Genomic DNA, 24958 nt, shown 5'->3' on the forward strand with positions numbered 1-24958 from the left:
AACCGCCCCACGCCATCATCTTTTACATATGGGCACCATCGAGTGTTATCACACACACACACACACACACACACACACACACACACACACACACACACACACACACACACACACACACACACACACACACACACGCGCGCGCGCGCGCACGCACGCACGCACGCACGGGTTTTCGCTAAACTGTGCAAGTATAAGCTCACAATCCCTCCCCCCCCTCTAGAAATTTAGGCACCCCCGTATTCAATTCCTGCAGATACCCGCGCTGCCCAGCTGACACAAACGACGCAATATGTGAGGCTGGAACTTGAATATTGAAAGAGGCGAAAGTTCGAGCAGCGGCGTCAATATTGTTTTCTGTCACTCGCAGGTTTCTGATCTGCTTGCTCGCATTTGACATTTAGCAAAGGTGCAACGGCATATCTGGGCATGCCTCCTCGCAGCGCTAGGTCTGCTCTGCAGCTGCATGCTTGCTTCTTCAGCTGCTGCGAAGAAAACAGACACGCTGTGAAGAAAGCGAACGAATGACATGAAAATAACTGCCGGCCTTTCGTTCCGAAGTGCTGGATGTCTTAATTAAATTTATTTACGTTATGTATTCCCAAGATATCATAGCAGCAGCAGAGCCTTGACACATGGTGCTGAGACATGCGCGAGGAAAGAAATGCGTGTGCGCGCGCATCATGTAGGCACAATGCGAGGTGCGCAGGAAAAGGAGAGGGCGCAAGAAAGAACGGGCAGTAGTAGTAGTAAAAACATCTTTATTGTCTGGAAATTGTAGAAGGACGAACACGTTTCACTACTGGTAGCGACAGGTGCAAAATAATGTTCCCATCCAGCTAGCACACACATTTGTTGAGCATACCGGGTGTTTCATGTAAAATGTTCTGCAGTATTTAAAAATAGGCTTTTAGTTAGAACAGCACTTTTTTCGGCATAGCACAGCAGCAATGAAGCTAAGACGTGCTAGGCTGGTAAACTAAATGAATCCTGAATACTGAATACTGAACTTTTTAACTATTACTGCTATTCTTACTTATTGAGATGCGTGTAGCCCACGTTGTAAGTAATATCCATATGTTTTTTAGAATTTTGAAAACGCAGTTACCCCCAGCGCTGAAGCACAACAAATTTTATTGCATCGCGCCAAAATACATGCGCTTTCGAGGGGCTTGCAGACAAATCAACCCCTCCAGTGCTCGTAATTCGTCGACATAGCCAAAATTTGTTGGTCCACACAAAGCCTGTTTTAAATATTACACATCATCTTCGGGGAAACACCTGGTATAACTGCTGTGCCATACACACCTCATCGCCATTCGATGGGCATTCGTGTTCCATCTGCTGAGGGCACCACCTCTGACAAATTTCGTGAAACCTCCTTCGAGTAGCATTCGGGAATAATTTTAAACTGTTTAAATGAAGTGCAGGGCATCGGATATTTTACGAGGCGAAAAGTGCACGACTATGCCGTCTAAAGAATTTCAGAAACCATGGTTAAGCGTGAAAGAGAAAAAAAAATGCTCTATTCAAGACGCTATATTTTATGTACTGATTAGTACATAATGAGAACGCGAAAAGACTGCACCAGGAAACTTCAAAGGCGTCATCAAAGAGATGAATTTTTCAGCTCCGAAACTGAAGTAAAAACTGCACAGCGCACTTGTCTTACGTCGAGCGCTAAAGATCGGGTCTACTCCATGAAGTCAGCAAGGTCATGCACATACACGCCGCTTACAATTATCAATCGCGCATCTCTAATGCTGCACTTCTATTGTTCTTTGGGGAAGGCCGTGCAGTCGATGCAAAAGCGCTGTAAACGCAGCGGCACAATCGCAGAATTTCGTTCTCTGTGGTCAAAAACTAAGGGATCAAAAGTTACAAACTGAAGTTAAGCATGTTCCACACACTGCCAAGTGCGCAACTCGCAAAATGCAGCGCTTCGGATATTCCAGCCGACTTGCAAACTTGATTTTTTACTAGAAACCCTAAGATGTGCTCAGCAATTTGTAGAATTACAGTTGCAGTTACAGGTCGTTCTGCAAAGCTCAGAGCGTACAAATAATGTCGACTCCAGCGAGAAAGCGGCAAGAAAATGAAACAACCAGAATGCACTGAAGCAGTGCACAAACTGTTATTGTGCGCAAGCTGACGCACATTTTTTTTTTCTTTATGAAAACGCAGCCAAATACAGGAAGACCATGCAATACTTATTATTACCTGCAAAAGCACATCTTTCTAAACATTATTCTAAAGTCTTGCGAAAGCGCATTCGCGCGCGCCTGTGATACTTGTGATAACATCGCAGCAAAGGGCGCCGCATCGTTTCCCAAACGCCGCGGGGAAGCCAACATGTCTTCCATCAGTTACACATGCCTTGCTGCTCCATACCCGACCGCCAAGAGCAGCCCCAAGTCACTATGACTCATTAATCCGCAAAGCTGCATCACTATACAAGGAGAAAAATCGGAAACAAACTACAGTGGTAGGAATGACAATCACGCACACCACAAAACGTCAACAGAGTACCCGCAGCCTCCTTCCCCACAGCCAGCGTATCAAATGCACACCGACGCAATGACATTCGATCGCCGCATACCAAGCGAAAACTAGGCGAACGAAGGCTGCGCTAGGCATCCACAACGCCGCCGAAACTCGCACGCTGCTCATATAGTTCATCTCGAGGATAACAACAGACGAGAAAAAGTGTCTTTTTCGTGAAAAACTTCGAATTTCTCGCAGGCAGGCAAACAGACGCGCGCGAGGCAGGCTATGCGCACGGTGCGCATGCGTGGTCGCCCGTGTCAAGTCCCATGGACCGAACTTCTCACTGATCGCGATGGCGGGCGCCGCGGAAGACGGAGGCAAACTATTAAAGGGATCTAAAATATCAGTTATGGTAGAAGAGGCTCTAATCGACGTTATTATAGTTTCCTTTAACTATAGCGGTAAGGTTTTCCAAGGCGCACTGCTTGATGTCACCAAAAAGTGAGTAAATCTACGTTTGCAAAAACTCTCCGGGGCTGCTTCCTCGTAAGTGACGAGGCCAGATAGGCCTAGTTGCTAGCTGTCTGTTGCCTCTGATTTCGCAGCACAGCGTGATTTTACAAGTAATCGACTGCCCGAAAGTACTTCTCTGTGTTATTGCGAACCTGTTGGTACCAATATCATTGTAGTGCGGTGACTATTTGAAAATTTGGTCATTTTGAGCTTGTGCATGCACAATGCATGGGCTCCATACCTTGTTCGCGTCTGCACTGCATTTATGCGTCGTGCATAGCTCATTCTTTTTTCTTTAGTGGGCAGCTTGCATTAAACGTACCGTGCATGTCGTTATGTTCACTGGCTAAGTAGCAGTTGGTTTCTTTGTGTGTGTTATTCAAATACGCCCAATCTCTAGCCAGTGGCGTTCGAAATATCCGCGCGTGGACAAAACACTGAACTTCACTCGTTTTTCTCTGTGAAATTGCTGTGCTGTTAGAGTGATGAATTAAACAGCGTTAACGCACAATGTCGTGGTGTGGGCTACTGATTTGTCGATATTTCGGTGCTCTGTAAAAACCCAAAATGTTCGAAATTATACGGAGCCCTTCGCTGCGGCGTCTCTTATTGTTAGGATGTTTTCAGACGCACAGCAAAAGTTATCAAATGGTTGACCATGGTGATTTGCTTTAAGTTGCTTATCAGTGATTTACTCTGCACTAAGCACCGTATGCGCACCTGGGATTTATGCAGTTGCATTTTCTGTATTTAGTTTTCATTGTTACCGTTAGTTTGTTAACAGGACACGTAGCGATGTGTGGCTATGTGTGTCATGCTATGCTGTCATAGCCTTGTCAGGCTGCAATAGGAGTGCCCATTAGTGTACCAGCGAGTATTGCACCCATGTTGTTTGTGTGTTGTGAGGGGTAACATTTCCCATTTGTTTCAGGAACATTCCGTTTGGCATCAGTCCATGGGGTGCACTAGGAGGCCAGGATCAAAGGGGCAGCAGCACACAGACCCTTGGCGATGCAGTGGTCGAAAAGGGTGACAAGTTCCATGCATTAAAACAGAGGCACACCTACTTCCAAGAAAAGTCCACTGAAGAGCTCCCTCTGCCTAGTCGATCCTGGGCGAAATCTCGCAAAGCAACAGGACGCAACAGCCGCGACCAAAGTGTGCGCATGCGTCGGCTGCGCCCACGCCAGGTGCTTTGCTCACATTGCCGGGCCATCTGCAATGAAAATTCAGAAAATGTGCAGCTTGCAAGCATTAAGAAGGAGTCGCCTCCTGTACTTAGCTCACTTGGCTGTGTGCCTGTATCCAAGTGTGAACCGGATGTTCCAGCACGTATTCCTTCAAAGACTGGCGTTGCGAATGATGACGACACTATGATCATACAGACGTCACCCTCTCCTCGCACGGAGGAATCGCCCAGACCGAAGCATGCTGTGTATGCAAGTGTAGCTGAAAGCCTAGACTTGAAGAATGCACAGCTGCCAACACAGGCAGGAGCAGAGGAATTTCAATCCAAAAGTGAGTACCAGGCTGTTGCACTCATGCCTCCTGCAATCAACCGAATGATCTTGCGCAAGCGTAAGTGGAATGACAGCGAAGATCTTCCACAAAGTGCAGGCCCTATGGAGCTTACGACACCACACAGCAAACTTGTTCCTGTACGAGCTGCCCTCACAAAAACCAGCCCTGTGATCAAGATCTCTTTTGCCAATCCTCAAGGCAAAGGCACAGTCGTTAAGATTCCAGCCAAGCTTCAGTCTACTGGTGCCAGTGACACTGATGGCGACAGCAGCATAGAGTGTTCACCCGTGAGGCCTAGAGACGCAAGTAGTGCCCGGGCTGCCAAGAAGGCTCTCAAAAAGGCACGCCGGGACCACCACAAAGGTCCTCTTATAGCCCCAGCTTCGCCTAGCTTAGCAAAGCACAAGGTCAAGCACCACAAGCACAAACTGAAGCGCAAGCGACGACATCGTGAGCCCCCAACAGATGAACCTCGGAATGATGTAGAGAACAGTCCCAATTATGGACTGGAAGGTAGTGAAGCAGCAGCACCAGCAGAAGCCTTCCTCGAAGAAGGGCACTCGCATAAGCTATCTATCAGCTTGCGGCGCCTGGGTGCCAAGGCGTACATGCGTTGCAGCCCGAAGTACGATGATCTTCTAGCAAGCAGTGGCTCAGGCAGCGAGTGTGGCGATGTGCCCGAGTTCCCCAAGCTGGACCCGATGCGCGACATGGACAAAGTAAAGCCACTCATGATGCGCATTAGCACACACACTGTGAAGCGCTGCACTCTCGATGGGGGCCGAGAAATGGCTGTGGGCGACATAGTTTGGGGCAAGATCCATGGCTTTCCATGGTGGCCAGGCAAAGTGCTTGCCCTGAGTGTGTCGCAGCGTGACAATGGAGCTGCTGTTAACCAGCAGGCCCATGTGGCTTGGTATGGCTCCTCGACTTCTTCCTACATGCCGTGCCACCAGCTGAGCCCCTTCCTGGATGATTTCAAGACTCGCTACAACAAGAAGAAGCGAGGTCCCTACAAAGAAGCTATACGGCAGGCCACTTTGGAGGCAGCTGCTTGTCAGGAACTGCCACCAGACCTAGCCTTGCTTTAAACCCGGTCCGAGTCCAGCCTCTCTTCGTTACGCTGTTCAAGAGAACTATTTGACCCCCACCCCCATCCTCCTCCCCTTCCCATGTATTTTCTACTTGGCTGCAATCATTGCTGATTTTTCTTCACAAGTCCGCTGCATAACAGGGTATGAACGTGATTCAGGGGTAATCTTGAATCATCACAGTATACATACATATATATATATATAAATATATGTTATATATATATATGTGTAAATAGGCTCTATTTTTGTTTGCCAGAGGAATAGCGTTTATTACAATGCGCCACTGGCTCTGGGCAGGTTCCGTGGTTTCTAGTCACGAGGGCATATGCCATTCACTGGCAGTACGTAGATGCTGCCCCTCTCCGGTGGGCCTGCTGGTCCGAGCAGTCTAAAGCCTGCTGCGGATCTCATGTCACTTGCAGCCGTTCCCCAAAGCTCTTGCGAGGATGTCGAGTGCCTTTTCATATCTTTATGTAGTTAAGATTTTTCTTGTGTAGGACCACATTCAACGTTTGCATTGTGTGCTGTACTCTGCTTTTCACCAGGTATCTTGACGTTCTTTTCTTGCTTTGTAACTCTTGACTGCCAAGTTTATGTCTGTGCAATCTTGCACATTATCACCCATTTCTCAAGTGTGTTAAGCTGTAAAAGCCTTTGATTGTGCCATTTGCATTTGTATGTTGATGGTAGTGTTTGATTCTGTAACATTACTGATTGCGTGTTTCATATTCTCCAAATGATCATACAGTAACTTACAACCCAGTGCTCAAACTAGTGTAATTGTCTCACCAGAACCACTTGTCGCCACTATGGTAAAAAGGTTGTGCATTAGATTTTATAGAAAACATGTTCAGCGTATCCCGAAGTATGCATTTTTTCTGCAATAGTACAACCAAAGCAGCCAATGCTGCAGCTGTCTAGGGCACCATTTCAGGGAGCTTAGACAGCTTGCAGAAAATGCTGGCAGTGCCCCCCAATATGCACTACTGCCATCAAATGAGGCTTGCATCAGTTAAGAAAATTGTGTGTAGTGCATTAGTGCCCTGTGTTTTTGTCATAGTATCTGTCTCGGGGCTGTCTGCTCAGGCACAGGGGCGCACTTGGGCGTGATGAGCTTACCAGAAGCCTGCAGCAAACTCCCGTTTTGACCCGGTAATACTTTGAACTTTGCGGAGACGATCCTGTGTGCAGCCTCTGCTAAGCTGATCATGGCCAGCCTTTTCTGTGCCGAAGCAAGCCATCCCTGAGCTGCGATAGCATATTGATCATGTGGCATCATTGGCTTCTGAAACTAATAAGAGAAATGAACATAATTACCTGTTGGTGGTAGCAGCTGCTGCTTGTAGCAAAACTGTTCACCTGCTAGTTCAAAAGGAATGCTTCAGTTATTTATGAAACGGATTTTTAGAGAGAACCTGGCCGGCAAGCATCCACTGAGAAGTGCCATCTCGTGTGTATGCTTGCTGTTGGTACTCGTGGCACTACTTCTTCGTGCATGAAAACACCAGGTTGGCTTTGGTCTCGTTGGCGTGTGTTGGTATGTTACTGGTTGTTCATTGGAAACACGTGTTACGGTGGACATTCGAAGCAGCAATGTTCTTGGAACTCAGTTGGACAGCAGTCCTCATGTGCAAAACAGCTGGACTGCAGCAGACTCGGTTGCATTGTGTGATGCCCCCTACTGTGATGACGATGTTGACCTTGGTGGATATAAATCACTCATGCTGCGCGACTCTTGCCTTGCACTGACCTGGAAAATTGCCACTGTGGATTGCACACTGTGAAAATTGCCATTATATGGATTTCACTGACAGTGTGCAGTGTCAACTCCCAAGCATTCAGTGCACTGAGGTACGACTTCTTTGTGCGCATTTGTGTGTGTGCATGTGTGTGTGTGTGGTTTACAAGAAATCTCAATGTAAAAATATTGTACAGGAGGTACAACTGCTTGAAAATAAAACCTGTATTCACTTGGAAGGTTTTTGTCTGGGTGGGTAGAGGAGTACTGCTGAGTTGTTGGTTCAAGCTAGTTGTGTAAGAGCAGTTCTGTGTGCACATTGCATTGGGCACAGATTGCGACACATTTGTAGTGCTCTGGTGCTTTCCTTGGGCCGCTTAAAACTTCAATTACGTTAGTCGTATCATAATTGTCTGTGTTTGGTATGTTTTTTTCTTTTTAAATTACTGTATGCAAGTGCTGTGCACAGCTTTGTGTGCTTTGTACCTAGTTTAGCAGACAGCAGTACACCTCTTTTTTTAAAAGAGTTCTTGTGCTAATATACAATCATGGGTTTGTCACGTTGAATCTCTAGCTGAGTGTTAATAAGCATTCTGCAAGCCAAACCTTGCTGCCTGCTGAAATCTGAGAAGCTTCACTGAAGGGTATTACGCAAAAATTTTAAAAAGTGCTGTAACTGTAAACATTTATTAACACACATGGCGCTTCAGATGGCAGCTTTTCCTTGCCTCGTCATCCAGTTCTCATTCTGCTGCCTGCCAGCAATATCGTCGAAGTATTGCATAAATGATCTGCCTATAAAGGCTGGTTTTTGTTCTGAAGATTCCATTTATATCGTTTATAGTTATAATGTTCTACTCGTGGGCAGCATTATTCTTTCATGATTACCCAAAGCTTGCAAGTACATGGTCTATGATCAGTAGCATATACCTAGCTTTCGAAAAATAAAGGGGGGGGGGGGGGGGAAGGAGGATGTCGAAGAGAAGTCTGTGTTGAGGCGAATTACACTTTCTTAAAACCAGCCTTCTGAATTCTAGAGAACTGTTTTCAACCAGTGGCTGTTGCCAGTACTGCCACCAGAACTGGCAGTATGTTTGACTAGTCGTCCAATGGAAGTCAAATGGACAAGGTGCTCACGTGCTGTACAATGTCGGCACACGTTAAAGAACCCCATTTGGTCTAAGTTTGTCATGCTTTCCGGCATGCATTTTTCATGCATTTTTTTCTTTCGCGCTGTTCCAGGTCACGTGAGGTATAGAGAAATTGCAGTGTATGCTGTTTCTTCATTCGTTGTCATTTTAGCTCTTGAGGCAGGCTGGCTTTGGAACTTTGACACCACAGCCATTGTACGGCTGTGACAAAGCATGAGAAATCTGATTGTAAATTATTTAGCGGTCGTACGTAAATACCACGTAGTAATCCGTGTATACTAATGCTTTGAGCATCATTACAAAGAAGGCATGCATTCCATAATTTGGTTTCTATACACCTTTAGGATAAACTCCGTGCAAAGACACTGTTAGGAAGAAGGCTTTTTCGTATCTGCAAGCACACCAAGTGTTTTATTTTTTCAGTTAAAAGAAAAACTAAGAAGCACTCCAGTAAAAAGCATAACTACGAATTAGAATGGTACTTGCATAAAAGTATACTGTTTTTTTTATTTAAGATGTACATTTCTAACTGGTGATTTATTTGCTGTGAATTACATTTTGGTGGATTCAAGTGACGAACAATGTGTGAAATGTTAGCCAGTGCTTGATGACTGAGGGTGAACTTTTGAAAGCAAATGAGGACACTTTGAGAGGGTCTCTGCGTGCTTGAATATTACAGAAAGCATCTGCTGGAAGGATCAAGGCAGAAATAGTTAATGGTGTAAGCATGTCGTGGCAGCTTGTCATTCTCCACTCAAAGCGACATTAATGGCAGCGTATTGCAGCCAAATTCTTGTTTTGTTGCCTGAAACTTGGAACTGCTTTTGGTGCTCTTCGTTTGTTGCTGCAGTATTTACTGGTTGCCTTAGCCCTGTGCTAAAAGGGGTCAGCTCCATGCACTTGTTTGGTAACTGAGGGTGAACTTTTGAAAGCAAATGAGGACACTTTGAGAGGGTCTCTGTGTGCTTGAATATTAAAGAAGGCATCTGCAGGAATGATCAAGGCAGCAGTAGTTAATGGTGTAAGCATGTCGTGGCAGCTTGTCATTCTCCACTCAAAGCGACATTAATGACAGCGTATTGCAGCCAAATTCTTGTTCTGTTGCCTGAAACTTGGAACTGCTTTTGGTGCTCTTCGTTTGTTGCTGCAGTATTTACTGGTTGCCTTAGCCCTGTGCTAAAAGGGGTCAGCTCCATGCACTTGTTTGGTGACTGAGGGTGAACTTTTGAAAGCAAATGAGGACACTTTGAGAGGGTCTCTGTATGCTTGAATATTAAAGAAGGCATCTGCAGGAAGGATCAAGGCAGAAATAGTTAATGGTGTAAGCATGTCGTGGCAGCTTGTCATTCTCCACTCAAAGCGACATTAATGACAGCGTATGGCAGCCAAATTCTTGTTTCGTTGCCTGAAACTTGGAACTGCTTTTGGTGCTCTTCGTTTGTTGCTGCAGTATTTACTGGTTGCCTTACCCCTGTGCTAAAAGGGGTAAGCTCCATGCACTTGTTTGGTGACTGAGGGTGAACTTTTGAAAGCAAATGAGGACACTTTGGGAGGGTCTCTGCATGCTTGAATATTAAAGAAAGCATCTGCTGGAAGGATCAAGGCAGAAATAGTTAATGGTGTAAGCATGTCGTGGCAGCTTGTCATTCTCCACTCAAAGCGACATTAATGACAGTGTATGGCAGCCAAATTCTTGTTTCGTTGCCTGAAACTTGGAACTGCTTTTGGTGCTCTTCGTTTGTTGCCGCAGTATTTACTGGTTGCCTTACCCCTGTGCTAAAAGGGGTAAGCTCCATGCACTTGTTTGGTGACTGAGGGTGAACTTTTGAAAGCAAATGAGGACACTTTGAGAGGGTCTCTGTATGCTTGAATATTAAAGGGGCTGCGAAACACTGCTTGGGGGGATACCGGCTATACTTCAGGTAGGTTCTTTATGTCACACAGATGCTGACTTAAAAAGAATTACAGGAATCGATGCAGAGGAACGGGAGTTATTCAGTGGAGAAATTTCAAAATACAAGCAAACAAAACGCTGCCCTCAACTCGATTTTGGCGGGGCTTCCCACTCCTATTTCGCTCTCCCAATGACGGCACCTGGCGCAACCAATCGAAACAGCCAGCCAGAGCACGTCGCGGAAGTTTGTACTCCATGGTTGCCTGCTCCCTGTAACTCGTTTTTGCTGAGACTGGCAGCGTCGTTTCCATGCCAGAGCGCCCCTGGTGGTGTATTTTTATTTTACTTGCTTTGCAGGGCTTTTATCTAAGACAAACAAGTTGTTTTTGTTGATCTAATATAAAACGCAGGCAGATGCAAAATGTGTCTATTTATTCACGCAATTTGCAGTATATTTACTGTTTGTCCGATCATCAAGCTCGCGCCAGGTGATGTCATATCCGCTGCTAAAAACCCGCCACTGTGTGGCGACACCATCAGAGCCATGAAGTTGTTTTTGGGAGGACATTAAAATATTAAAAAACGGAATATACGCGGTATTACCGACGCTAATAGCACCATTATAACTCACTGTATGCAATCAACAGGCAAAACAGTTAACTAAGATTGTGTTTCTGGGCCCCTTTAAAGAAGGCATCTGCAGGAAGGATCAAGGCAGAAATAGTTAATGGTCTTGGCATGTCGTGGCAGCTTGTCATTCTCCACTCAAAGCGACATTAATGACAGCGTATGGCAGCCAAATTCTTGTTTCGTTGCCTGAAACTTGGAACTGCTTTTGGTGCTCTTCGTTTGTTGCCGCAGTATTTACTGGTTGCCTTACCCCTGTGCTAAAAGGGGTAAGCTCCATGCACTTGTTTGGTGACTGAGGGTGAACTTTTGAAAGCAAATGAGGACACTTTGAGAGGGTCTCTGTATGCTTGAATATTAAAGAAGGCATCTGCAGGAAGGATCAAGGCAGAAATAGTTAATGGTGTTGGCATGTCGTGGCAGCTTGTCATTCTCCACTCAAAGCGACATTAATGACAGCGTATGGCAGCCAAATTCTTGTTTCGTTGCCTGAAACTTGGAACTGCTTTTGGTGCTCTTCGTTTGTTGCTGCAGTATTTACTGGTTGCCTTACCCCTGTGCTAAGAGGGGTAAGCTCCATGCACTTGTTTGGTGACTGAGGGTGAACTTTTGAAAGCAAATGAGGACACTTTGAGAGGGTCTCTGCATGCTTGAATATTAAAGAAAGCATCTGCTGGAAGGATCAAGGCACAAAATAGTTAATGGTTTTGGCATGTCGTGGCAGCTTGTCATTCTCCACTCAAAGCAACATTAATGACAGCGTATGGCAGCCAAATTCTTGTTTCCTTGCCTGAAACTTTGAACTGCTATTGGTGCTCTTCTTTTGTTGCTGCAGTATTTACTGGTTGCCTTAGCCCTGTGCTAAAAGGGGTCAGCTCCATGCACTTGTTTGGTAACTGAGGGTGAACTTTTGAAAGCAAATGAGGACACTTTGAGGGGGTCTCTGTGTGCTTGAATATTAAAGAAGGCATCTGCAGGAATGATCAAGGCAGCAGTAGTTAATGGTGTAAGCATGTCGTGGCAGCTTGTCATTCTCCACTCAAAGCGACATTAATGACAGCGTATTGCAGCCAAATTCTTGTTCTGTTGCCTGAAACTTGGAACTGCTTTTGGTGCTCTTCGTTTGTTGCTGCAGTATTTACTGCTTGCCTTAGCCCTGTGCTAAAAGGGGTAAGCTCCATGCACTTGTTTGGTGACTGAGGGTGAACTTTTGAAAGCAAATGAGGACACTTTGAGAGGGTCTCTGTATGCTTGAATATTAAAGAAGGCATCTGCAGGAAGGATCAAGGCAGAAATAGTTAATGGTGTTGGCATGTCGTGGCAGCTTGTCATTCTCCACTCAAAGCGACATTAATGACAGCGTATGGCAGCCAAATTCTTGTTTCATTGCCTGAAACTTGGAACTGCTTTTGGTGCTTTTCGTCTGTTGCCGCAGTATTTACTGGTTGCCTTACTCCTGTGCTAAAAGGGGTAAGCTCCATGCACTTGTTTGCTGACTGAGGGTGAAGTTTTGAAAGCAAATGAGGACACTTTGAGAGGGTCTCTGTATGCTTGAATATTAAAGAAGGCATCTGCAGGAAGGATCAAGGCAGAAATAGTTAATGGTGTTGGCATGTCGTGGCAGCTTGTCATTCTCCACTCAAAGCGACATTAGTGACAGCGTATGGCAGCCAAATTCTTGTTTTGTTGCCTGAAACTTGGAACTGCTTTTGGTGCTCTTCGTTTGTTGCTGCAGTATTTACTGGTTGCCTTACCCCTGTGCTAAAAGAGGTAAGCTCCATGCACTTGTTTGCTGACTGAGGGTGAACTTTTGAAAGCAAATGAGGACACTTTGAGAGGGTCTCTGCATGCTTGAATATTAAAGAAAGCATCTGCTGGAAGGATCAAGGCAGAAATAGTTAATGGTGTAAGCATGTCGTGGCAGCTTGTCATTCTCCACTCAAAGCGACATTAATGACAGCATATGGCAGCCAAATTCTTGTTTCGTTGCCTGAAACTTTGAACTGCTTTTGGGGCTCTTCGTTTGTTGCTACAGTATTTATTGGTTGCCTTACCCCTGTGCTAAAAGGGGTAAGCTCCATGCACTTGTTTGGTGACTGAGGGTGAACTTTTGAAAGCAAATGAGGACACTTTGAGAGGGTCTCTGCAGGCTTGAATATTAAAGAAAGCATCTGCTGGAAGGATCAAGGCAGAAATAGTTAATGGTGTTGGCATGTCGTGGCAGCTTGTCATTCTCCACTCAAAGCGACATTAATGACAGCGTATGGCAGCCAAATTCTTGTTTCGTTGACTGAAACTTTGAACTGCTATTGGTGCTCTTCGTTTGTTGCTGCAGTATTTACTGGTTGCCTTACCCCTGTGCTAAAAGGGGTAAGCTCCATGCACTTGTTTGGTGACTGAGGGTGAACTTTTGAAAGCAAATGAGGACACTTTGAGAGGGTCTCTGCATGCTTGAATATTAAAGAAAGCATCTGCTGGAAGGATCAAGGCAGAAATAGTTAATGGTGTAAGCATGTCGTGGCAGCTTGTCATTCGCCACTCAAAGCGACATTAATGACAGCGTATGGCAGCCAAATTCTTGTTTTGTTGCCTGAAACTTGGAACTGCTTTTGGGGCTCTTCGTTTGTTACTGCAGTATTTACTGGTTGCCTTAGCCCTCTGCTAAAAGGGGTAAGCTCCATGCACTTGTTTGCTGACTGAGGGTGAACTTTTGAAAGCAAATGAGGACACTTTGAGAGGGTCTCTGCATGCTTGAATATTAAAGAAAGCATCTGCTGGAAGGATCAAGGCAGAAATAGTTAATGGTGTTGGCATGTCGTGGCAGCTTGTCATTCTCCACTCAAAGCGACATTAATGACAGCGTATGGCAGCCAAATTCTTGTTTCGTTGACTGAAACTTTGAACTGCTATTGGTGCTCTTCGTTTGTTGCTGCAGTATTTACTGGTTGCCTTACCCCTGTGCTAAAAGGGGTAAGCTCCATGCACTTGTTTGGTGACTGAGGGTGGACTTTTGAAAGCAAATGAGGACACTTTGAGAGGGTCTCTGCATGCTTGAATATTAAAGAAGCATCTGCAGGAAGGATCAAGGCAGCAGTAGTTAATGGTGTAAGCATGTCGTGGCAGCTTGTCATTCTCCACTCAAAGCGACATTAATGGCAGCATATGGCAGCCAAATTCTTGTTTTGTTGCCTGAAACTTGGAACTGCTTTTGGTGCTCTTTGTTTGTTGCTGCAGTATTTACTGGTTGCCTTACCCCTGTGCTATAAGGGGTAAGCTCCATGAACTTGTTTGGTGACTGAGGGTGAACTTTTGAAAGCAAATGAGGACACTTTGAGAGGGTCTCTGCGTGCTTGAATATTGTTACGTGACGGCAAGCGATGAAGAAAGGACTGCATGACCAATGGCGATGATATGATTTAATGTCTGCGAGCCTAGCACGAGCGCTCCTGCCCATGCCGCTGCCCGCTTCGTCGTTTTCTAGTCCGTCACAATATTAATGAAAGCATCTGCTGGAAGGATCAAGGCAGAAATAGTTAATGGTGTTAGCATGTCATGGCAGCTTGTCATTCTCCACTAAAAGCGACATTAATGACAGCGTATGGCAGCCAAATTCTTGTTTTGTTGCCTGAAACTTGGAACTGCTTTTGGGGCTCTTCGTTTGTTACTGCAGTATTTACTGGTTGCCTTAGCCCTCTGCTAAAAGGGGTAAGCTCCATGCACTTGTTTGCTGACTGAGGGTGAACTTTTGAAAGCAAATGAGGACACTTTGAGAGGGTCTCTGCATGCTTGAATATTAAAGAAAGCATCTGCTGGAAGGATCAAGGCAGAAATAGTTAATGGTGTTGGCATGTCGTGGCAGCTTGTCATTCTCCACTCAAAGCGACATTAATGACAGCGTATGGCAGCCAAATTCTTGTTTCGTTGACTGAAACTTTGAACTGCTATTGGTGCTCTTCGTTTGTTGCTGCAGTATTTACTGGTTGCCTTACCCCTGTGCTAAAAGGGGTAAGCACCATGCACTTGTTTGGTGACTGAGGGTGAACTTTTGAAAGCAAATGAGGACACTTTGAGAGGGTCTCTGCATGCTTGAATATTAAAGAAGCATCTGCAGGAAGGATCAAGGCAGCAGTAGTTAATGGTGTAAGCATGTCGTGGCAGCTTGTCATTCTCCACTCAAAGCGACATTAATGGCAGCATATGGCAGCCAAATTCTTGTTTTGTTGCCTGAAACTTGGAACTGCTTTTGGTGCTCTTTGTTTGTTGCTGCAGTATTTACTGGTTGCCTTACCCCTGTGCTAAAAGGGGTAAGCTCCATGAACTTGTTTGGTGACTGAGGGTGAACTTTTGAAAGCAAATGAGGACACTTTGAGAGGGTCTCTGCGTGCTTGAATATTGTTACGTGACGGCAAGCGATGAAGAAAGGACTGCATGACCAATGGCGATGATATGATTTAATGTCTGCGAGCCTAGCACGAGCGCTCCTGCCCATGCCGCTGCCCGCTTCGTCGTTTTCTAGTCCGTCACAATATTAATGAAAGCATCTGCTGGAAGGATCAAGGCAGAAATAGTTAATGGTGTTAGCATGTCATGGCAGCTTGTCATTCTCCACTCAAAGCGACATTAATGGCAGCGTATGGCAGCCAAATTCTTGTTTTATTGCCTGAAACTTTTAACTGCTTTTGGTGCTCTTCGTTTGTTGCTGCAGTATTTACTGGTTGCCTTAGCCCTGTGCTAAAAGGGGTAAGCTCCATGCACTTGTTTGGTGACTGAGGTGAACTTTTGAAAGCAAATGAGGACACTTTGAGAGGGTCTCTGCGTGCTTGAATATTAAAGAAAGCATCTGCTGGAAGGATCAAGGCAGAAATAGTTAATGGTGTAAGCATGTCGTGGCAGCTTGTCATTCTCCACTCAAAGCAACATTAATGACAGCGTATTGCAGCCAAATTCTTGTTTCGTTGCGTGAAACTTGGAACTGCTTTTGGTGCTCTTCGTTTGTTGCTGCAGTATTTACTGGTTGTCTTAGCCCTGTGCTAAAAGGGGTAAGCTCCATGCACTTGTTTGCTGACTGAGGGTGAACTTTCGAAAGCAAATGAGGACACTTTGAGAGGGTCTCTGCGTGCTTGAATATTAAAGAAGCATCTGCAGGAAGGATCAAGGCAGCAGTAGTTAATGGTGTAAGCATGTCGTGGCAGCTTGTCATTCTCCACTCAAAGCGACATTAATGGCAGCATATGGCAGCCAAATTCTTGTTTTGTTGCCTGAAACTTGGAACTGCTTTTGGTGCTCTTTGTTTGTTGCTGCAGTATTTACTGGTTGCCTTACCCCTGTGCTAAAAGGGGTAAGCTCCATGAACTTGTTTGGTGACTGAGGGTGAACTTTTGAAAGCAAATGAGGACACTTTGAGAGGGTCTCTGCGTGCTTGAATATTGTTACGTGACGGCAAGCGATGAAGAAAGGACTGCATGACCAATGGCGATGATATGATTTAATGTCTGCGAGCCTAGCACGAGCGCTCCTGCCCATGCCGCTGCCCGCTTCGTCGTTTTCTAGTCCGTCACATGACTCGGGGCCACGAAGCGATCGTCCCGATCGCGCGAACTAGAAGAATGCCACACACGATGACAAGCAGGACGTGACGATGGGCGTGGCAGAACATATTAACAGAGAAGAGAAGATGACGGGCTTGCCGTCAGGATGAAAGCGATGATGAGCGGGTGAAGCCAGGTACACGAAGACTGAGGAGCCACCGGTTTCTGGAAGTCAACGCTGAGGCCCGTGGACACACCCATCGGCAGGGGCTGGGGTACTTGTTTCTCGTGTGAGTGTCGGTGGTCAATGGGTTGTCTGGTCAGTGGGGTCGTAAGTCGTTGGGTCTTCTAGGTTGTCATGTGGGTCTCATGTGGGCGGTGAGTGGGGTCACAGGGCAGTTGCGGTGGTCGTTGTGTCGTCGTGTCTTCTGGTCGGGGCTTTGGGCGGGGCGGTGAAGAGCGGCGGCGTTGGGGCATACCTGGCAGGCTGGGGAAGCGCCGGGAGGTGCGAAGCCGTGAGCTCTCCACAGAAGACCTCGGTGTACAGCAGGCTCCTAAGCTCCGGGACCGGGATGAAGGAGGTACCCAGCACCTCCACCAAATGTTACGTGACGGCAAGCGATGAAGAAAGGACTGCATGACCGATGGCGATGATATGATTTAATGTCTGCGAGCCTAGCACAAGCTCTCCAGCCCATGCCACTGCCCGCTTCGTCGTCTTCTAGTCCATCACAATATTAATGAAAGCATCTGCTGGAAGGATCAAGGCAGAAATAGTTAATGGTGTTAGCATGTCATGGCAGCTTGTCATTCTCCACTCAAAGCGACATTAATGGCAGCGTATGGCAGCCAAATTCTTGTTTTATTGCCTGAAACTTTTAACTGCTTTTGGTGCTCTTCGTTTGTTGCTGCAGTATTTACTGGTTGCCTTAGCCCTGTGCTAAAAGGGGTAAGCTCCATGCACTTGTTTGGTGACTGAGGGTGAACTTTTGAAAGCAAATGAGGACACTTTGAGAGGGTCTCTGCGTGCTTGAATATTAAAGAAAGCATCTGCTGGAAGGATCAAGGCAGAAATAGTTAATGGTGTAAGCATGTCGTGGCAGCTTGTCATTCTCCACTCAAAGCGACATTAATGACAGCGTATTGCAGCCAAATTCTTGTTTCGTTGCGTGAAACTTGGAACTGCTTTTGGTGCTCTTCGTTTGTTGCTGCAGTATTTACTGGTTGCCTTAGCCCTGTGCTAAAAGGGGTAAGCTCCATGCACTTGTTTGCTGACTGAGGGTGAACTTTCGAAAGCAAATGAGGACACTTTGAGAGGGTCTCTGCGTGCTTGAATATTACAGAAAGCATCTGCTGGAAGGATCAAGGCAGAAATAGTTACTGGTGTAAGCATGTCGTGGCAACTTGTCATTCTCCACTCAAAGCGACATTAATGACAGCGTATTGCAGCCAAATTCTTGTTTTGTTGCCTGAAACTTGGAACTGCTTTTGGTGCTCTTCGTTTGTTGCTGCAGTATTTACTGGTTGCCTTAGCCCTGTGCTAAAAGGGGTCAGCTCCATGCATTTGTTTGGTAACTGAGGGTGAACTTTTGAAAGCAAATGAGGACACTTTGAGAGGGTCTCTGTGTGCTTGAATATTAAAGAAGGCATCTGCAGGAATGATCAAGGCAGCAGTAGTTAATTGTGTAAGCATGTCGTGGCAGCTTGTCATTCTCCACTCAAAGCGACATTAATGACAGCGTATTGCAGCCAAATTCTTGTTCTGTTGCCTGAAACTTGGAACTGCTTTTGGTGCTCTTCGTTTGTTGCTGCAGTATTTACTGGTTGCCTTAGCCCTGTGCTAAAAGGGGTCAGCTCCATGCACTTGTTTGGTGACTGAGGGTGAACTTTTGAAAGCAAATGAGGACACTTTGAGAGGGTCTCTGTATGCTTGAATATTAAAGAAGGCATCTGCAGGAAGGATCAAGGCAGAAATAGTTAATGGTGTAAGCATGTCGTGGCAGCTTGTCATTCTCCACTCAAAGCGACATTAATGACAGTGTATGGCAGCCAAATTCTTGTTTCGTTGCCTGAAACTTGGAACTGCTTTTGGTGCTCTTCGTTTGTTGCCGCAGTATTTACTGGTTGCCTTACCCCTGTGCTAAAAGGGGTAAGCTCCATGCACTTGTTTGGTGACTGAGGGTGAACTTTTGAAAGCAAATGAGGACACTTTGAGAGGGTCTCTGTATGCTTGAATATTAAAGGGGCTGCGAAACACTGCTTGGGGGGATACCGGCTATACTTCAGGTAGGTTCTTTATGTCACACAGATGCTGACTTAAAAAGAATTACAGGAATCGATGCAGAGGAACGGGAGTTATTCAGTGGAGAAATTTCAAAATACAAGCAAACAAAACGCTGCCCTCAACTCGATTTTGGCGGGGCTTCCCACTCCTATTTCGCTCTCCCAATGACGGCACCTGGCGCAACCAATCGAAACAGCCAGCCAGAGCACGTCGCGGAAGTTTGTACTCCATGGTTGCCTGCTCCCTGTAACTCGTTTTTGCTGAGACTGGCAGCGTCGTTTCCATGCCAGAGCGCCCCTGGTGGTGTATTTTTATTTTACTTGCTTTGCAGGGCTTTTATCTAAGACAAACAAGTTGTTTTTGTTGATCTAATATAAAACGCAGGCAGATGCAAAATGTGTCTATTTATTCACGCAATTTGCAGTATATTTACTGTTTGTCCGATCATCAAGCTCGCGCCAGGTGATGTCATATCCGCTGCTAAAAACCCGCCACTGTGTGGCGACACCATCAGAGCCATGAAGTTGTTTTTGGGAGGACATTAAAATATTAAAAAACGGAATATACGCGGTATTACCGACGCTAATAGCACCATTATAACTCACTGTATGCAATCAACAGGCAAAACAGTTAACTAAGATTGTGTTTCTGGGCCCCTTTAAAGAAGGCATCTGCAGGAAGGATCAAGGCAGAAATAGTTAATGGTCTTGGCATGTCGTGGCAGCTTGTCATTCTCCACTCAAAGCGACATTAATGACAGCGTATGGCAGCCAAATTCTTGTTTCGTTGCCTGAAACTTGGAACTGCTTTTGGTGCTCTTCGTTTGTTGCCGCAGTATTTACTGGTTGCCTTACCCCTGTGCTAAAAGGGGTAAGCTCCATGCACTTGTTTGGTGACTGAGGGTGAACGTTTGAAAGCAAATGAGGACACTTTGAGAGGGTCTCTGTATGCTTGAATATTAAAGAAGGCATCTGCAGGAAGGATCAAGGCAGAAATAGTTAATGGTGTTGGCATGTCGTGGCAGCTTGTCATTCTCCACTCAAAGCGACATTAATGACAGCGTATGGCAGCCAAATTCTTGTTTCGTTGCCTGAAACTTGGAACTGCTTTTGGTGCTCTTCGTTTGTTGCCGCAGTATTTACTGGTTGCCTTACCCCTGTGCTAAAAGGGGTAAGCTCCATGCACTTGTTTGGTGACTGAGGGTGAACTTTTGAAAGCAAATGAGGACACTTTGAGAGGGTCTCTGTATGCTTGAATATTAAAGAAGGCATCTGCAGGAAGGATCAAGGCAGAAATAGTTAATGGTGTAAGCATGTCGTGGCAGCTTGTCATTCTCCACTCAAAGCGACATTAATGACAGCGTATGGCAGCCAAATTCTTGTTTCGTTGCCTGAAACTTTGAACTGCTTTTGGTGCTCTTCGTTTGTTGCTGCAGTATTTACTGGTTGCCTTACCCCTGTGCTAAAAGGGGTAAGCTCCATGCACTTGTTTGGTGACTGAGGGTGAACTTTTGAAAGCAAATGAGGACACTTTGAGAGGGTCTCTGTATGCTTGAATATTAAAGAAGGCATCTGCAGGAAGGATCAAGGCAGAAATAGTTAATGGTTTTGGCATGTCGTGGCAGCTTGTCATTCTCCACTCAAAGCAACATTAATGACAGCGTATGGCAGCCAAATTCTTGTTTCCTTGCCTGAAACTTTGAACTGCTATTGGTGCTCTTCTTTTGTTGCTGCAGTATTTACTGGTTGCCTTAGCCCTGTGCTAAAAGGGGTACGCTCCATGCACTTGTTTGGTAACTGAGGGTGAACTTTTGAAAGCAAATGAGGACACTTTGAGGGGGTCTCTGTGTGCTTGAATATTAAAGAAGGCATCTGCAGGAATGATCAAGGCAGCAGTAGTTAATGGTGTAAGCATGTCGTGGCAGCTTGTCATTCTCCACTCAAAGCGACATTAATGACAGCGTATTGCAGCCAAATTCTTGTTCTGTTGCCTGAAACTTGGAACTGCTTTTGGTGCTCTTCGTTTGTTGCTGCAGTATTTACTGCTTGCCTTAGCCCTGTGCTAAAAGGGGTAAGCTCCATGCACTTGTTTGGTGACTGAGGGTGAACTTTTGAAAGCAAATGAGGACACTTTGAGAGGGTCTCTGTATGCTTGAATATTAAAGAAGGCATCTGCAGGAAGGATCAAGGCAGAAATAGTTAATGGTGTTGGCATGTCGTGGCAGCTTGTCATTCTCCACTCAAAGCGACATTAATGACAGCGTATGGCAGCCAAATTCTTGTTTCATTGCCTGAAACTTGGAACTGCGTTTGGTGCTTTTCGTCTGTTGCCGCAGTATTTACTGGTTGCCTTACTCCTGTGCTAAAAGGGGTAAGCTCCATGCACTTGTTTGCTGACTGAGGGTGAAGTTTTGAAAGCAAATGAGGACACTTTGAGAGGGTCTCTGTATGCTTGAATATTAAAGAAGGCATCTGCAGGAAGGATCAAGGCAGAAATAGTTAATGGTGTTGGCATGTCGTGGCAGCTTGTCATTCTCCACTCAAAGCGACATTAGTGACAGCGTATGGCAGCCAAATTCTTGTTTTGTTGCCTGAAACTTGGAACTGCTTTTGGTGCTCTTCGTTTGTTGCTGCAGTATTTACTGGTTGCCTTACCCCTGTGCTAAAAGAGGTAAGCTCCATGCACTTGTTTGCTGACTGAGGGTGAACTTTTGAAAGCAAATGAGGACACTTTGAGAGGGTCTCTGCATGCTTGAATATTAAAGAAAGCATCTGCTGGAAGGATCAAGGCAGAAATAGTTAATGGTGTAAGCATGTCGTGGCAGCTTGTCATTCTCCACTCAAAGCGACATTAATGACAGCGTATGGCAGCCAAATTCTTGTTTCGTTGCCTGAAACTTTGAACTGCTTTTGGGGCTCTTCGTTTGTTGCTACAGTATTTATTGGTTGCCTTACCCCTGTGCTAAAAGGGGTAAGCTCCATGCACTTGTTTGGTGACTGAGGGTGAACTTTTGAAAGCAAATGAGGACACTTTGAGAGGGTCTCTGCATGCTTGAATATTAAAGAAAGCATCTGCTGGAAGGATCAAGGCAGAAATAGTTAATGGTGTTGGCATGTCGTGGCAGCTTGTCATTCTCCACTCAAAGCGACATTAATGACAGCGTATGGCAGCCAAATTCTTGTTTTGTTGCCTGAAACTTGGAACTGCTTTTGGGGCTCTTCGTTTGTTACTGCAGTATTTACTGGTTGCCTTAGCCCTCTGCTAAAAGGGATAAGCTCCATGCACTTGTTTGCTGACTGAGGGTGAACTTTTGAAAGCAAATGAGGACACTTTGAGAGGGTCTCTGCATGCTTGAATATTAAAGAAAGCATCTGCTGGAAGGATCAAGGCAGAAATAGTTAATGGTGTTGGCATGTCGTGGCAGCTTGTCATTCTCCACTCAAAGCGACATTAATGACAGCGTATGGCAGCCAAATTCTTGTTTCGTTGACTGAAACTTTGAACTGCTATTGGTGCTCTTCGTTTGTTGCTGCAGTATTTACTGGTTGCCTTACCCCTGTGCTAAAAGGGGTAAGCTCCATGCACTTGTTTGGTGACTGAGGGTGGACTTTTGAAAGCAAATGAGGACACTTTGAGAGGGTCTCTGCATGCTTGAATATTAAAGAAGCATCTGCAGGAAGGATCAAGGCAGCAGTAGTTAATGGTGTAAGCATGTCGTGGCAGCTTGTCATTCTCCACTCAAAGCGACATTAATGGCAGCATATGGCAGCCAAATTCTTGTTTTGTTGCCTGAAACTTGGAACTGCTTTTGGTGCTCTTTGTTTGTTGCTGCAGTATTTACTGGTTGCCTTACCCCTGTGCTAAAAGGGGTAAGCTCCATGAACTTGTTTGGTGACTGAGGGTGAACTTTTGAAAGCAAATGAGGACACTTTGAGAGGGTCTCTGCGTGCTTGAATATTGTTACGTGACGGCAAGCGATGAAGAAAGGACTGCATGACCAATGGCGATGATATGATTTAATGTCTGCGAGCCTAGCACGAGCGCTCCTGCCCATGCTACTGCCCGCTTCGTCGTTTTCTAGTCCGTCACAATATTAATGAAAGCATCTGCTGGAAGGATCAAGGCAGAAATAGTTAATGGTGTTAGCATGTCATGGCAGCTTGTCATTCTCCACTAAAAGCGACATTAATGACAGCGTATGGCAGCCAAATTCTTGTTTTGTTGCCTGAAACTTGGAACTGCTTTTGGGGCTCTTCGTTTGTTACTGCAGTATTTACTGGTTGCCTTAGCCCTCTGCTAAAAGGGGTAAGCTCCATGCACTTGTTTGCTGACTGAGGGTGAACTTTTGAAAGCAAATGAGGACACTTTGAGAGGGTCTCTGCATGCTTGAATATTAAAGAAAGCATCTGCTGGAAGGATCAAGGCAGAAATAGTTAATGGTGTTGGCATGTCGTGGCAGCTTGTCATTCTCCACTCAAAGCGACATTAATGACAGCGTATGGCAGCCAAATTCTTGTTTCGTTGACTGAAACTTTGAACTGCTATTGGTGCTCTTCGTTTGTTGCTGCAGTATTTACTGGTTGCCTTACCCCTGTGCTAAAAGGGGTAAGCACCATGCACTTGTTTGGTGACTGAGGGTGAACTTTTGAAAGCAAATGAGGACACTTTGAGAGGGTCTCTGCATGCTTGAATATTAAAGAAGCATCTGCAGGAAGGATCAAGGCAGCAGTAGTTAATGGTGTAAGCATGTCGTGGCAGCTTGTCATTCTCCACTCAAAGCGACATTAATGGCAGCATATGGCAGCCAAATTCTTGTTTTGTTGCCTGAAACTTGGAACTGCTTTTGGTGCTCTTTGTTTGTTGCTGCAGTATTTACTGGTTGCCTTACCCCTGTGCTAAAAGGGGTAAGCTCCATGAACTTGTTTGGTGACTGAGGGTGAACTTTTGAAAGCAAATGAGCACACTTTGAGAGGGTCTCTGCGTGCTTGAATATTGTTACGTGACGGCAAGCGATGAAGAAAGGACTGCATGACCAATGGCGATGATATGATTTAATGTCTGCGAGCCTAGCACGAGCGCTCCTGCCCATGCCGCTGCCCGCTTCGTCGTTTTCTAGTCCGTCACAATATTAATGAAAGCATCTGCTGGAAGGATCAAGGCAGAAATAGTTAATGGTGTTAGCATGTCATGGCAGCTTGTCATTCTCCACTCAAAGCAACATTAATGGCAGCGTATGGCAGCCAAATTCTTGTTTTATTGCCTGAAACTTTTAACTGCTTTTGGTGCTCTTCGTTTGTTGCTGCAGTATTTACTGGTTGCCTTAGCCCTGTGCTAAAAGGGGTAAGCTCCATGCACTTGTTTGGTGACTGAGGTGAACTTTTGAAAGCAAATGAGGACACTTTGAGAGGGTCTCTGCGTGCTTGAATATTAAAGAAAGCATCTGCTGGAAGGATCAAGGCAGAAATAGTTAATGGTGTAAGCATGTCGTGGCAGCTTGTCATTCTCCACTCAAAGCAACATTAATGACAGCGTATTGCAGCCAAATTCTTGTTTCGTTGCGTGAAACTTGGAACTGCTTTTGGTGCTCTTCGTTTGTTGCTGCAGTATTTACTGGTTGTCTTAGCCCTGTGCTAAAAGGGGTAAGCTCCATGCACTTGTTTGCTGACTGAGGGTGAACTTTCGAAAGCAAATGAGGACACTTTGAGAGGGTCTCTGCGTGCTTGAATATTAAAGAAGCATCTGCAGGAAGGATCAAGGCAGCAGTAGTTAATGGTGTAAGCATGTCGTGGCAGCTTGTCATTCTCCACTCAAAGCGACATTAATGGCAGCATATGGCAGCCAAATTCTTGTTTTGTTGCCTGAAACTTGGAACTGCTTTTGGTGCTCTTTGTTTGTTGCTGCAGTATTTACTGGTTGCCTTACCCCTGTGCTAAAAGGGGTAAGCTCCATGAACTTGTTTGGTGACTGAGGGTGAACTTTTGAAAGCAAATGAGGACACTTTGAGAGGGTCTCTGCGTGCTTGAATATTGTTACGTGACGGCAAGCGATGAAGAAAGGACTGCATGACCAATGGCGATGATATGATTTAATGTCTGCGAGCCTAGCACGAGCGCTCCTGCCCATG

At 45.6% G+C, this 24958-nt stretch overlaps 1 protein-coding gene across 1 annotated transcript; it reads left to right on the forward strand.

Moving 5' to 3' along the window:
- The first annotated feature begins 2622 nt into the window (after positions 1-2622).
- On the forward strand, positions 2623-7589 carry LOC149349529 (uncharacterized). The gene is made up of 2 exons (XM_089578502.1): positions 2623-2985; positions 3929-7589. Exons 1-2 carry the CDS (start codon positions 2837-2839, stop codon positions 5607-5609), a joined length of 1830 nt encoding a protein of 609 aa, XP_089434628.1. The 5' UTR covers positions 2623-2836; the 3' UTR covers positions 5610-7589.
- Positions 7590-24958: the final 17369 nt, after the last annotated feature.

The sequence above is a fragment of the Amblyomma mixtum genome, chromosome 3, assembly GCF_055824585.1.
Source record: "Amblyomma mixtum isolate Tamu chromosome 3, ASM5582458v1, whole genome shotgun sequence".
Lineage (NCBI taxonomy): Eukaryota > Metazoa > Arthropoda > Arachnida > Ixodida > Ixodidae > Amblyomma > Amblyomma mixtum.

What these genes read in the sequence shown, in the direction of transcription:
- LOC149349529 (XM_089578502.1), top strand. Translation starts at nt 2,837, where the DNA reads ATGGCGGGCGCCGCGGAAGACGGAGGCAAACTATTAAAGGGATCTAAA. An exon ending in CTGCTTGATGTCACCAAAAA is followed by an intron (nt 2,986 to 3,928) that starts GTGAGTAAATCT and finishes CATTTGTTTCAG; the next exon opens with GAACATTCCGTTTGGCATCA.